This window comes from Mytilus californianus, unplaced genomic scaffold (genome assembly GCF_021869535.1).
Source record: "Mytilus californianus isolate M0D057914Y unplaced genomic scaffold, xbMytCali1.0.p SCAF_7, whole genome shotgun sequence".
Classification (NCBI taxonomy): Eukaryota; Metazoa; Mollusca; class Bivalvia; order Mytilida; family Mytilidae; genus Mytilus; species Mytilus californianus.
The window spans coordinates 33,532,725-33,546,553 of NW_026262723.1; the positions used below are offsets into that span (position 1 = coordinate 33,532,725).

The 13,829-nt window shown below is 31.8% G+C and overlaps 1 protein-coding gene across 1 annotated transcript; it reads right to left on the reverse strand.

The window, feature by feature from the left end:
• Positions 1 to 2,262: 2,262 nt before the first annotated feature.
• Positions 2,263 to 5,609, reverse strand: LOC127707574 (uncharacterized). Its single transcript, XM_052212171.1, has 2 exons — positions 4,817 to 5,609; positions 2,263 to 3,120 (listed from the first exon to the last, which is right to left on the reverse strand). Exons 1-2 carry the CDS (start codon positions 5,491 to 5,493, stop codon positions 2,853 to 2,855), a joined length of 945 nt encoding a protein of 314 aa, XP_052068131.1. The 5' UTR covers positions 5,494 to 5,609; the 3' UTR covers positions 2,263 to 2,852.
• Positions 5,610 to 13,829: the final 8,220 nt, after the last annotated feature.

Sequence of the window (13,829 nt, forward strand, 5' to 3'; positions counted from 1 at the left end):
TTTGATAAAGTTTCTTAGGAAACCACGTTTGAATACTGGTATTACATTTGATATTTTTCAGTCATAAGGATAAGTGCACAATTGTAGTGATTTATTGAACAACATAGCTAGGGGATAGATAAATTCGCGAGCCGCACATTTAAAAAATCTTGGTACTAATGTTGCCAGGTCCTGTTGACTTAGACACGTCTAACAAGAGGATTGATCATAAACTTCCTCTGGCGTTATAATTATATTAATATCTAAAGTATGAATGACATCATATAAATTTGAATTTGGAATATTTGTAGGTGCGACGTCAATGCTTGTTCACGCAAAATATCATTTGCCTTTTCATTATTATCGTGCAAGTAGGTACCATTTAATAAGATAGGGAGTAGTCCAAGGAGTTGGAACGAAGCCCTGCCAAGTTTCTCAATTCTTCCACCAATTCTTGATGGAATCTACACGTGGATTTTTTTATACACATTATTATTCAAAATACAGGGTGTTTGCCTGTAATCTGATTGACACATTGCTGATTTTTCTTAAAGTTTACCCAAGACTCAAAAGTGTTGTATTTTTTAACTTTTTGTGCGAACGTTTCCGTTTACTGATTTTTCGCCTTATACATGCCGTCATCCAAGGAGGATCTTTCGTGCGAATAATAATCAGTTAACTAGGATAGAGAAAGGAAACGGGGAATGTGTCAAAGAGACAACAGTCCGACCAAAGAGCAAAACAAAAACAGCCCAAGGCCACCAATCGGTCTTCAACGCAGAGAAAAATCATGCACCAGGAGGCGGGCTTCAGCTGTCTTTTTTGTTGTTAGGGTAGTTTAACTTCTCTACCACGCCCGATCTGTGGTTTGGTTCGATGTTTTTCTGTTTTTTATCGATTTGATGAGTTAAGCACTTTTCAGCTGATTTTTATAGCTTGGTATTATGTTACAAACATATTTAACACCGCCACATTCCTTACGTAAAATTGAGAATGTGCATTCCAAATGTCAGGAGCCTGTGGTTCAGTGGTTGTCGTTGGTTCATGTCGGTCATATTGGATTTTCTTAGATTGTTTTGTTTTAAATTTGGCGGTTAGTTTTCTAAATAAATTTTTCATGTCGGGCCCTTTTATAGCTGACAATACGGTATGTTTTTTTTTCAATTGTTGAAGGCCGCATGGTTGCCTATAATTGCTTACATCCACTTCATCTGAACTTTGGTGGATAGTTGTCTCATTGACACACATACCACATCTCCTTATTTCTATATATGTAGTTCAAACAAATGGAAGCCACACTAAACTCCGTAACATACAAATGAATCAAAATAAATAAACCCAACAAGACTAACAAAGGCTAGAGGTTCCTGACTGGGGACAGGCGCAAAAATGCGGGAGGGGGGGAGGCTTAACCCTCACTTATACTTCTAGCCAATGTGGAATAAAAAAAACATTCAGCAATACGCACAGTAACACTCAGTTTAAAAGAAGTCCATGTTACAAAAAATAACAGAAGAAACTAAGTAAAATGACAATGATCAACATAAATTAACAAAAAAATACTAGCAGTTATTGACATGCCAGCTCCAGACCTCAATTAAAGTAATCGAAAGATTATGTCTAAATCCTCTGAAAATCAACCACAATCCCTCTCATTAGGGGGTTAGTATCATGCCATCATAAATTATGTGAGAAGAACATAACCCGTATCATGCCAACAAATGGTTTAAGGATAAATGTGTTTATTTCCGATGCAAAGACCCTTTGAGTGAATAAATATCAATTAAAAGAAATGACTTTAATGACTTGACAACAGTATCGTAGCTATATCCATTGTGAATAAGTCTGTTTAAAGGTTTGGTTAGCTTGTGATGTGAACGACGACTTTTTGTGCTTTGTATAGGACATTACCATGAAAGATAGGATGTGAAATACCTGAACGTATAAGGTGTCAGCACTTTAATTTGTATTTATGAATGATGTCCTTGTACCGATGATAAAATTAAGTAAAAGTTTTGACAAGTTTGTAATATTGAAAACCAGGTGAAATAATTTTTAAGTACTACAGAGATTTCTTTCGTTAAAATCAAATTCGTTGTAACATAAACGAGCAAACCGGACCATTTAAGTATATAAACACCAAACGATGGTGCCCAGGGAACGTCACTATCAAAAAGCGGATAGTTAACAAAAGGAAATGAAAAAAATCATCACTTTTATCGTAAATTTTAGTTTAAGCTTCCCGTTAAAGATATCGATATTAAGATCCAGAAAAGAAATGTGTTCATTGTTAGTATTAGCTTTATTTAAAGTAAGAGTAATGTATCCCAGTCTACTTGTCTTAACTCCTCATAGTAGCAATCATAGTGCCCTTTTTCAAAATCCAAAACTTTACGCTTAAATTGAGTGTATTTCAGTTTATGCAATTTAGAAATTTTGCTTACTGGATAACGGAAGCTTTCAAAATATTTTCACTCACTTCATGATATGCTAAAATATGGATAATAATGAGTGATGAGGAATTTCACAATAAAATGTTGGCTCGATAATTACTTGGTGCATACCATTATCTTAACACGATTATATCACAAGAAAACAATATAATGAAAAAAACATATCTCGGTTTACACAAAAAGGTATCTCGATACGTCTTTATACAGTGGAAGTTAAACGTGTACTTGACAATGGTATTGTGGGAAGTTTATCTTATTCAAATAGTACATAATATAATAAAGTTATTGTGGTCCCTAAAAATCTATATCAATGCAATAGTAATTAAAAATAACAGTATCCATGTCAATACATTTTTTACATGAAAGTAGAGTTGACCTCGTATAATTTACGTAATCATACTTATTAAGTACAGTATGGCATTACAAAAATGGGAAAAAAATTAATTTCACATTGTCATTTGAATTTCGCAAAAGTTCAGCTATTTCTAAGTTTGTTAAACCCTTTACTGACTTTCCATTGATTGAGGTGATGCGATCAAAGATCTTCAAAGAAGAGTGGTCTGCAGATTGACCTGAAAGAATATGTGATACGTATACACCTGTGCTGTTCTTATTGCCACCAATGAAGGAAAACCCAAATCCAGAAGAATCCCTCTTCAGTAGAATTTCTCTTGGTTCTGGCATTAGACTGAAAAAAAGAACAAATACTTAATCTTCGAACTTGGAACGATGAATAATTGTTATAGTTCACCTCGTTACATAATAATTGAATGTTTTGAACAATTAAAATAAGTGTTTGTTTTATATATATATATATATCTTTAATTGTCGAAATCCGGATATGGTGTACAAAAACCTTTGCACCTTTTGTTTGCGGTATACCATCTTTTCCGCAAGTTTTTTGTTTTCTGTTTAGTATTAAATTTATAATTAAGATCCATTTATTACATCGGTGATCCGTTTATTTGGCTTTTGCCAATGGCAGTCAGCAGGGTTTAAGAACATTTGTTGTTCGACCTGTTAGTCAAATGCGTTTTGTTAAAATTTACTTTTTCACTTTTTTGGTCTTTTGGAAAATGTTGTTTGTGCTGTATTTAGACCCCTCTAACAAGAAATTTGTTTTGCATGCACACGTATAAAAATTGCGGTTTTTATCCAACGCAATCATAGGTTTGAATGCTGTTTTCAATTTAGACTTGTTTCTATCTATCATATATATATGTGCTCTTTTCTTTGATCAATATATTTGTATATTTTAGTGTTCTACAAAATTTGTTTGATTAATTGAATTTATTTAAATTACTAATACATGTGCGTTTTATTAAAAGAGTTTAATATTTTTTATTCGTCTATAAATGTTTCGGTATACTGCAGATATGAATGAAGATGCATGATCGCTTGCTATATTGTCACCATTTGAAATATTTGCAGATGAACATAAGCGTTTACAGTAGCATGTATGAAAGATCGTTTAACGAGCAAAACAACTACATTTGCCCCAAACAGAACTGTTTAAATTTGTTTATAACTAATATACTATACCATTATTTAAGAGTTATGTGCTTTCCTTGTACTGAATTCTATCTTATTTTATTTGATGTTCATTTTGTCAGTCAATTAATGGAAATTGAATAGGGTAATGTTGAGATCTCAACAAGTGTTTTATCTCTCCACATACTCATGTTACTGACGTAATTCAGGAACCTTGTCAATAGTTATCTCGTGTTATATCTGAATGGTTTTGTTACTTTTAGACATTTTTGGTGAAGTGTTTTTTTTTCTTTCTAATTATCGTTTGTTTTTAAGTCTACGTCTTTTTCAATTTATTTAATCAAAGTTTATCTTTTGTTAAGTTGTAATTCTGTCCACGGTTATTCCTTTGGTTGTAGCTCGTACTCTGTCATACATGTTTTTGTTTATTATTTTATTAGTTGAAATCATGCAGTTGTTTTTTTTTGTCTTTCTTTTAAATTTTCATGTTTTTTTCATTTTTTAGCATGTTATAGCTTACTATACGGTATGAGTTTTCTTATCTTTGAAAGCCAAACATTGACACTATTTGACCGAATTTGAAAGTGGCATCATACGTCAATTGTTTTCAGAAAAACCAATACAGCAGTCAGTTTTAATTTTGTTAAAGACGCTGCACAATTTATTATATCAATGGTATAGTTTTTTATTCCATCTTGTAAAACTTCATGGAAATGATTGAAACAACTCAAACCGAAATTACTACCAGATGACCGTCGAGGGAGAATAGATATGAATAGCTTTTAGTGGTCAGTACTGCTGTGTAATATATGTATTTTTCATTATATGTTCGTATTATATATGACAAAACAAATGAAATGTTAACAAAAACAGTAATTATAATCTAAGCTTACTAGTAATTAACAGTTTCCATCAAATCCATAGTTGTATTTTGATTCAAAGTATGGTTGAAATATTGTACAAGGGGAATGCTTGGAACATCTGGCTCCACTGCTTTCATAGCTTCAATTCGGCAAAGTTGTTCTTTCAGTTCCACAATTGCTAACGACAATTCTTTTTTCTGAACAGTTTTATCTAGTTTTTCCTGCATTTTTTGTAGATTGCACAGTGCAAAATCGCAAGCATCGTTAGACGGAAATGTTTTGAAAAACGTGTCTCTTGCCTTCATTACTTCTGTTATCATTGTTACAACATTCTTATCAATTTCAGACTTAAATATTTCACCTTGATCCGATATCTCTTTCTCAACATTTTCACTTTTTTTATTATACGAATCTCGTATATCTAAAACATTATAAAATTTCTGCTTATAATTCAGATTATACCCTTGAAGGATGACAGATGCTTGCCTGTGTAAATTCAAAAATACTTCATCCAGATCGTCCATTATATGCCCATTATGGTCTTTGACAAGACAAACTTTACATAAAGGAGCATCACAATCCACACACATAAATGTGTGATTTTCTGTATGTTCACATTTTATCTTGTCTTCCGTGAACGCTTCTTTACTGTTTAGTAATGTATGATATTTTGAAATATTTGACCTCAGATGCGCCTGTTTGCACATCTCACAGAAATTTTGTCTGCACTGCCGGCAGTAATATGCACCTGTTGCTTGAACACAAATTTCGCAATTTAATGTTGGCTACTGCGCCATTTTGTTGTGTGTATGAACTCCTTAAATATTTATCTATATTTAGTAGTTACCTCTTATATATCAAACTAGTTATATCAAGCACAGGTAAGTTAAGTAAGTGTCAAGTGTTTATTATGTATTATAGATACAATGAATAAGCGTTGATTCTTGAAGAAGAAACCATGAGTCCGGAGGGGGAATGGATTGATTTTCCTGAATCAACTCTTATCCATTGTATTTCTAACTTAAACTATTGTGTTGATGTCTTTTCAAAATTAAAGCCTTTTCTCAATTAGAAGGTATTGTAAGTGAGTTTAAATAACCATATATGTTATCATGCATTATTAATTCTAAGTTCACAATTAATTTGTTAGAGAAATACAAATATAGCATCTGTCTTTAAATCATCAGGCATCTGAATATCATCCATAATTTATAAAATAAGACATATCCGAACTTATTTCTAAGTATATATAATAAGTATGCTACAGAAATTCTATCAAGAAGCCTATTCTAGGCACCTCACGATTTACTCGCATAGGGATTTGCGAATAAACATTTGTATAGATATGTAGTAAAACAGACCAAAGCATTCTATATTCATAAAACAAAAATGGGCAAATTGAACGTAATCACCTCTACCTTGTTTTTCGTGTTGCAGATTTTGAGACTTCATATTCAAGTTTCATAATAAAAAACTACTTTTGGCGATTTTTTTCCGTATGATTTATATAGAAATGATTTCCTTTCATAAATGCCAGCTTCTTATTAAAAAATTATTGTTTTTAAAGTTATTTTTCATAGAAATGTAATGTGTCGCTCTTGGTGTCAGATTTTGCGTCTCAAGGGAGTGAGGCATTTATTAAAATAAGGATAGATTTGCCTATAATTCGGTCTTTATCTCACCTCTTTTCATATTCAATTATTTGTTAACTTTGATCTTTAATCTTTTTCTCTATTTATCACATTAATGACATTAATAACAATGAAAAGGTATATTCAAGATAGAAAATGATTTGCATATATATCTTTTAGCTCAATACTAATATCATTTATGTATGAATAACTATGACAGATCATGCAAGTATTAAAATATGCAGCAGCATTTCATTTTTAATGACCATAGAAACAGATTAATGCCAACGTGATCTATATTTATACTTTCCTTAAGGAAAACTAGAAGATAAATATAGTTTAGTGGAAATTTGTTTTCTTTTACAATTTGGATGAATGAAAGAAAATCAGTAGCCAGGTTATATTCTTCTAGATTTTTAATTGCTGTTTTATAATCGTTAAAAGGCATCTTCTTCAGGTCCTATTTAAGTTTTATTCTCATTTGTAAATATAGATGTTTGTGTGTATTTATGTGGAGTGAGTAAGAGAATTCATCTCGGAGTAAGTCATATTTGTGGTGTGCTTTGTAGTGGAAACTGGTGAAGAAATTTGATGAAGTGTGGCTTTGGCTTCGGGCAAATCTTATACAGAGGTCTGCTTTGTGATTTTGATCCAATGGTTTGGTTCATTAAGCCATAGCCTTGAATTTTCTAATCATGATTGTAATTGGAAAGGAAAACAAATCGTATTCAGGTATAAAACAAAACACTATGAGGCTTTTTTCTATTTCTAACATTAAAAATTCACATTCCTTAAACAACTAAAATATGGGCTAAATGAAATACCTTAAGTTTTTAATGAGTCATCATAATAGAGGATGTGTGTTTGAAATACCAACTGTCAGATAAAGACCGAATTATAGGGCGAATCTATCCTTATTTTAATAAATGCCTCACCCCCTTGAGACGCAAATTCTGACACCCCGTGCGACAAATTACATTTCGATAACAATTAACTTTCAAACAATATATTTTTACTAAGAAGCTGGCATTTGGTTAAATTCTATGGAAGGAATTCATTTCTATGTAAATCATACGGGAATAAAATTGCCAAAATTTGTTTTTTTATCCTGAAACTTGCATATGAAGTCTCAAAATCTGCAACACGGAAAAGTAGGGAGAGGTGTTTGCTAAAACGAAGCATTGGAAACGTCTGCTTCTGCTTGCTGGAAATAGATTATGGCTCTATTCCTTACGTGCAATACATTTTTTGGTGCTAACAATTCTAAAAAAAAGAAATGTTGATACTTTTACTTACCTTGATCGCTTTTTCTCCGCTTCAAAACCACCACCCCGTGTCAAACATAACCAACACCCCGCATATGGCGTTCTACACGTTGAGAATTAAAATAAAATCAAACTTTTTTAAGATGTTATTTCTTGATCTTGAAGATTCGCTTCAGTCCAAATCTAATAATATTCCATACAGTTTTACAAATTCATCATGTCAAAAACATTTAATCCAAGATTGTCTGTAAATGTTAACTAGAAAAAAAAACCATTTATCAGTAAAATACGGGAAAATAAGAATATATATCTTAAAGATTTTGCTTTGGATACTGTCTTTTGGTCATAAAAAGCTTCTGTATTACACAACGTTTTGACAAAGTTATTGACGTTTTTTTAAAATGTCACAGGCTCGACAAAAACATGCCCATATTGTACATGTCTATATTGGAATTCTTGCTTTGTCTATATGCCATTTTGTTTTTCTTTGTTGACATATTTATTGGTTTTTATAGTGATTAAGATTATAACACAATGTTGACTGCTGTACACCTATTGTTTACATTTTAACCTATTATATCTGTTTGTTTTGTTCACACATTGTTGTCAATATAATGGAATTGTATGCGACTGTCATGCAAGTAAGAGGTTTAGCTAGCTATAAAAAAAATGCCTGTACCAAGTCTGGAATATGACAGTTGTTTTCCATTCGTTTGATGTGTTTGAGCTTTTGATTTTGCCATTTGATAAGGGACTTTCTGATTTTAATTTTCCTTGGAGTCCGGTATTATTGTTATTTTACTTTTTAATATTGATTTTAAAACGATGTTGACATATTTATCTTATTAACATTGCCTGATTGTGAAAGATGCTTTTAACAAATATCTTTTGTACGTATGCTGTGAAGTATAGGGTCAGACACTCGGGCACTGTTCGTTCTATCTTGCTATGATATTACCTGCATACATTCTCGATTATATATATAATGTTGCTAGAGGTAAATGATTTGAAGGGAGTTAACATAAAAAAAAAACATTACTTCAAAATTATAAAAGGATCATCGCGTTTGTTGTTTTTTTTCTTCTAGCTGTTAGCTAGAATGTATTCCGTTAACAGCCGACATACACAAAAAGACATTTCTTAAGATATGATCCGCCTGAAAAATAGGCACTCCGTCTCGTATTAGAATAACACCAAGTAGAGAAGAGAGCACTGTCGGTTCCCATATGAATGCTGAAAATCTGCTTCAAACAATTCAAATATGTTTTTGAGGTGAAACCCTAGCATATATGCCCAGCATTAAAAACATTGTTTTTTGGCTGTATCATCATGATCTTGGAAAAAAATAATTAAAGAGGCATTAGCGACGAGATATAAAAAAAAATAAAATATACTTTTTTTTTTTGTTCAATCATTAAAGGGGCATTAGCTAAGAGATTTGAAAAAAATGTAAATATGATTTTTTTTTTGTCCAATCAGTAATGAAAGTGAGACAGTGAAATAATAATTCGCTTAAAGCAGCCAATTTGGTTCAATTTCGTTAAAATAAGCTAAGAAACATGGTTAGTGAATTATTCACTTGCAAGTGAATAATTCGACCTCATTGAATCCGTATGCATGTGACCTTCAATTTAACCCCTTAGCTGGACATGGGTAACGCATGTATTCAGCTATTAAAAGGAAAAGAAAGATGGATGAACCATTTGGTTGACTGATTCGATCCACACAAAATCATTCTTAAAAGGGTAAAAGCGATGATTAACATACTTTTTAACCTTCAATATGAAATCAAACAGACTAAGAAAAATCCAATTGCACGTGGTCAATATCTGTTTATATTCATATTTATGTTGAAATCGGGTTATATGACCGTCGGCTCTCTTCGGATGTCATCTCGATGGTTACTTAGATGGCGTTTTAGACAAAAATACACACGAAATGTTAGTACATATTATCGAGTTCATGCCTGTAAATTGTTTATTTTAGACTTTATGACATTTGGATATACGTTTTAGTATGTTATAAATCAAATATGTGAACATGAATTCGACAGCTAATGCTCCTTTAATAAAAGTGAAATAAGAATTAGCAATTTGGTTAAATTTTGTCAAAATAAGCTAAAAACATCGTTAGTATTCACTTGCAAGTGAGTAATTCGACCTAATTCAATCCTTATTCATTTGACCTTCAATTTAACCCCTTATTTGAAAATGTGTTACGCATGTATTCAGCTATTAAAAGGAAAAGAATGTCAACATTGAAAGTGTAACAAGGATGAACCATTTGATTGACTGACTCGATCGACAAAAAAATCATTCTTATACAGGTAATAACGATGATAAACATACTTTTTAGCCTACAATATGAAATCAAACAGACCTAGAAAAATCCAATTGCACGTGGTCGTTTTCTATTTATATTCATATTTATATAGGTTATATGACCGTCGGCAGTCTTCGGAGGTCATTTCGATGGTGAATTCGATAACGTCTAGACAAAAATACACACGAAATGTTGATACATATTATCAAGTCAATTCATGGTAAATTGATTAATTTAGACTTTTTGACATTTGAATATACGTTTTAGTATGTTATAAATCAAATATGAGAATTTGAGTCAAATCTGTAAACATGAATTTGACAGCTGATGCCCCTTTAAGTAAAATCAGTGTTCACATGTAAGGATCAGATTTATTTGCAATACAGTAAATTAAAATTTCCCTTAATGAATATTACGAGGACTATTTAAGACTTCAGTTACAAGCAAGATAATATAAACTGTTGCTTAAAATAATATTCATACACAAAATGTTTAATTTTTTAACAGGAGCTCTGAGAAAACCCACAAAAGACTACTTCAATATGCAGGTTTACAATGCGGAAGATGCACAGGTACTTAGGAATGTCCACAACCATTCAGGAGGAAAACCTTTTGTTTAATTTGAAGTAAGATTTGTATACAGGATTACTGTTATTTCATATTTAATTCAAACTTTTAGCATACTAGTTTACAATACATTAACCTAATAATTAAAGGCACAATACAATACAGAAAAGATCTCTGAATTTCAAAATAAATTATTTTTGGTGACTAATAAGAAACAAGTTGTTTATTTAAATCGAGCTTTTAGTCCAACAGTAGAATTAAGGTGCTTTCATAAACAACATCTTTGCTTTCCTTTGAAAATGCTCCAAATACAAACAACTGATTTGATGACGTCTGTGTGTTTTCCCGGAAATTCGAGTTATATTTTTAGCAACATCACATAAACAATGAGCAAAACTTGGATAAGTTATTATTTGCCCTTACTACTGTATCTTTATGCACTAGAATACAAATAACAAGTTATAAACTATGTAACTCTATGGATTTTAACAATTAAAGCCATATGAAACTTTAAATGTAAAAAAAAAAGAGTTAAATATGTTTTATATACTTGAATGGCTAAGTTTTACTCTAAAAGAAGTGAACTGGATCTTTTTTGAAAAAAAAGAAAATACTTTATATTATGAAAATCTTCATAAATGTACCAACATTGAATTATTGACTTCTCATACACTAATTCGCCGATATTTTCCTATGCAGTGACCTTAACTACGGGATATATCGTTATAACTTCTGCCACAGAACAGAGAAGGTGCGAGGAGAAAACCGTGATGAAAGAATTTATACGACTTTGCTCCCAGCAGAGCTTTAAAAAAACAAGACTATAACGGGTGTTACACGGACACTTTTTATGTCCTATTTATGTTGGCGTTTGCTTTTGTTTTAGTTCAGTGTTTCTGTTGTTCCGTTGTTTTCCTCTTATAGTTGATGTGTTTCCCTCGGTTCTAGTTTGTTACCCGGATTTGTTTTTGCTTAATCGAATTACAACTATTGAACAGCGGTATAGTACTGTTGCCTTTATTTATGATGTTACACGGACACTTATTATGGATTGAGTCACTTGAGCATTCAGTGAGTTGATAGGCACTTTATCTTACACCTTGTGACCTTATTACCTTGATTTAAAAATCTAATTTATACGAAAAGTTTTCACAAAAATTATATTTATAAAAAAGCTAACTATGTCCACAAATGCTGAAATTTAATAAAGTGTCTACAATGTTACTGACTGCAAGAGTAACTGCAGCCATTAAATGTTTCCATGTACACACTTTTCGTGGGTTTTTCTTAGCAGTTAAGCTGAAATCTTTTAAATCATCTAAATCGAACTGTACGGAAGATTCCTCCTTTTCTCTTCATATTCAGGGAATTTGCTTAAGTCGAATTGTGATAGCTCAAATGACAATTTTTATACCCTTTTTTTGTGTGGTTAAGGCAAAAAGTAAAGAAGATAAGGAGAAACTGTAAACACAATAAATGATAAGCAAAATAAGAGATTGCTGTCAATTCTGTTCTGGTTCATAATGTTGGAGTGTGTCCATTGTTGAAGATGCACATAGACCTAAGTGAGCGACCGAGACTCTAGTTTTATTTCAAATAATTAACTGCTGTATCAACAAAACTAGTATAAGTAAGGTATAATTAAATGTATTGTTTATCATTTACAATATTTAGAGTTGCAAATTATAAAACTTCTGTTTTATTTCTCTTCTGACAAATTATGTGCCATATGAGGATGCCTTTGATGTGCATTAACTATTATCTAAGAGTGTGGTAGGCTTCTTGAAAGGTATCAAGGCCAAAGTAATAGATATATTAGTGATTGTTAAGCTCACCCTAGCCAATGTACAGCAATCTCAATCTACAGCTAAGCATGTACCCTGTGGTGGTATCATATTGAACATTCTGTAATTTTCTGTGTAGTTTGTTTTAGTATTTTTTGGCATACAAATCCCGATTGAATACATATAATCTATTCTAATATGACGTTCTTCTTTCGCGTTGGAAACAAAACCATGCTCTAATTACAATAACATATGGGCTGCACGTGATTGACGTCACTATTGATATTACAACGTCAGTCTTTACTTTTATTTTGAATAAACGCTGGATGGATCTTTTTGTTGGTGTTGCTCGCTAGGAAATTAATCAAAATCATTCTAATAGTAATTTTACATATATATATTAATTTTGTTATCGTGGAACTGTTGATTTTCTATAACGTTTTTGGTTCATTAAATCAAAATGGCTGCCTTTCGAACGTGTATTATAGGTCCGCTTCGAAGTTTTTCAGCTTTACATTTGGTGCAAAATGACAGGTTGGAAATTAATAAATCAGAATCGAAATAATTCTATCATACCATGCTTTATGCTAATTTTAACATGGGTAGGCATTATATTTGTCAATATTTTACACCTCGCTAACGCTCGGTATAAAGATATTGACAAATATAATGCCTACCCATGTTAAAATGAGCATAAAGTATGGCATGAAAGAATTATTTCTTAAACTGATTTATTAATTTCCAACCTGTCATTTTGCACCGAATGTAAAGCTAAAAAACATATCGGACTTTTGTATAAAATGGCATGCTGATCTTATCAGTTTTGATAAAGAGGCGGAAGATACCAAGATGCCAAGGAAACATTAAAAAGTCACAAGTCGAAAAAAGAACTGTTAACGTCATGGTCATGATGGTAAAAAATTTAAAAAAAATAAACAAGCGGCGAATAGACGAACAAGTCTAAGAATGTGTATGAAAACATCATTTGTTTGACTTTGACAGATGTCGATTAATAGATTGACATATTTCATTGGAAAACCTATGCGAAAGATAACAAGGAATATTTAAACTGATAAGTCAAAAGCACTGACAATGCCATGGCAAAAAATGCAAAACGACTTAAAGACAAACAACAGTAATCAAAACACAACCTAGAAAACTAAAGACTGACTAAACATAACCTCACTAAAAGGAAATTGAAATGACCTCAAGTGCTCTGGAAGGGTGATGAAATCCTGCTTAACATGTGGCACCAGTCGTATTAATCACGTTAGTACAAACCCGGTGATAAGTCTAATTATGTAGGTTACATTCGATGAAAAAATGAGGGTATTATGGTAACAACAATTGTAACATATTCGTCGTCATCTGTGCAAAGTAAAATCCCAAAAATACTGAACTCCGAGGAAAATTCAAAACGGAAAGTCCCTAATCAAATGGCAAAATCAAAAGCACAACACACATTAAACGAATG

Excerpts from the sequence above, each read along its gene's own strand:
- LOC127707574 (XM_052212171.1), bottom strand. The coding sequence starts at position 5,493 with ATGTGCAAACAGGCGCATCTGAGGTCAAATATTTCAAAATATCATACA. Across the intron at positions 3,121-4,816 it reads ATGGAAACTGTTAATTACTA|TCTAATGCCAGAACCAAGAG; the intron begins GTAAGCTTAGAT and ends TCTTTTTTTCAG.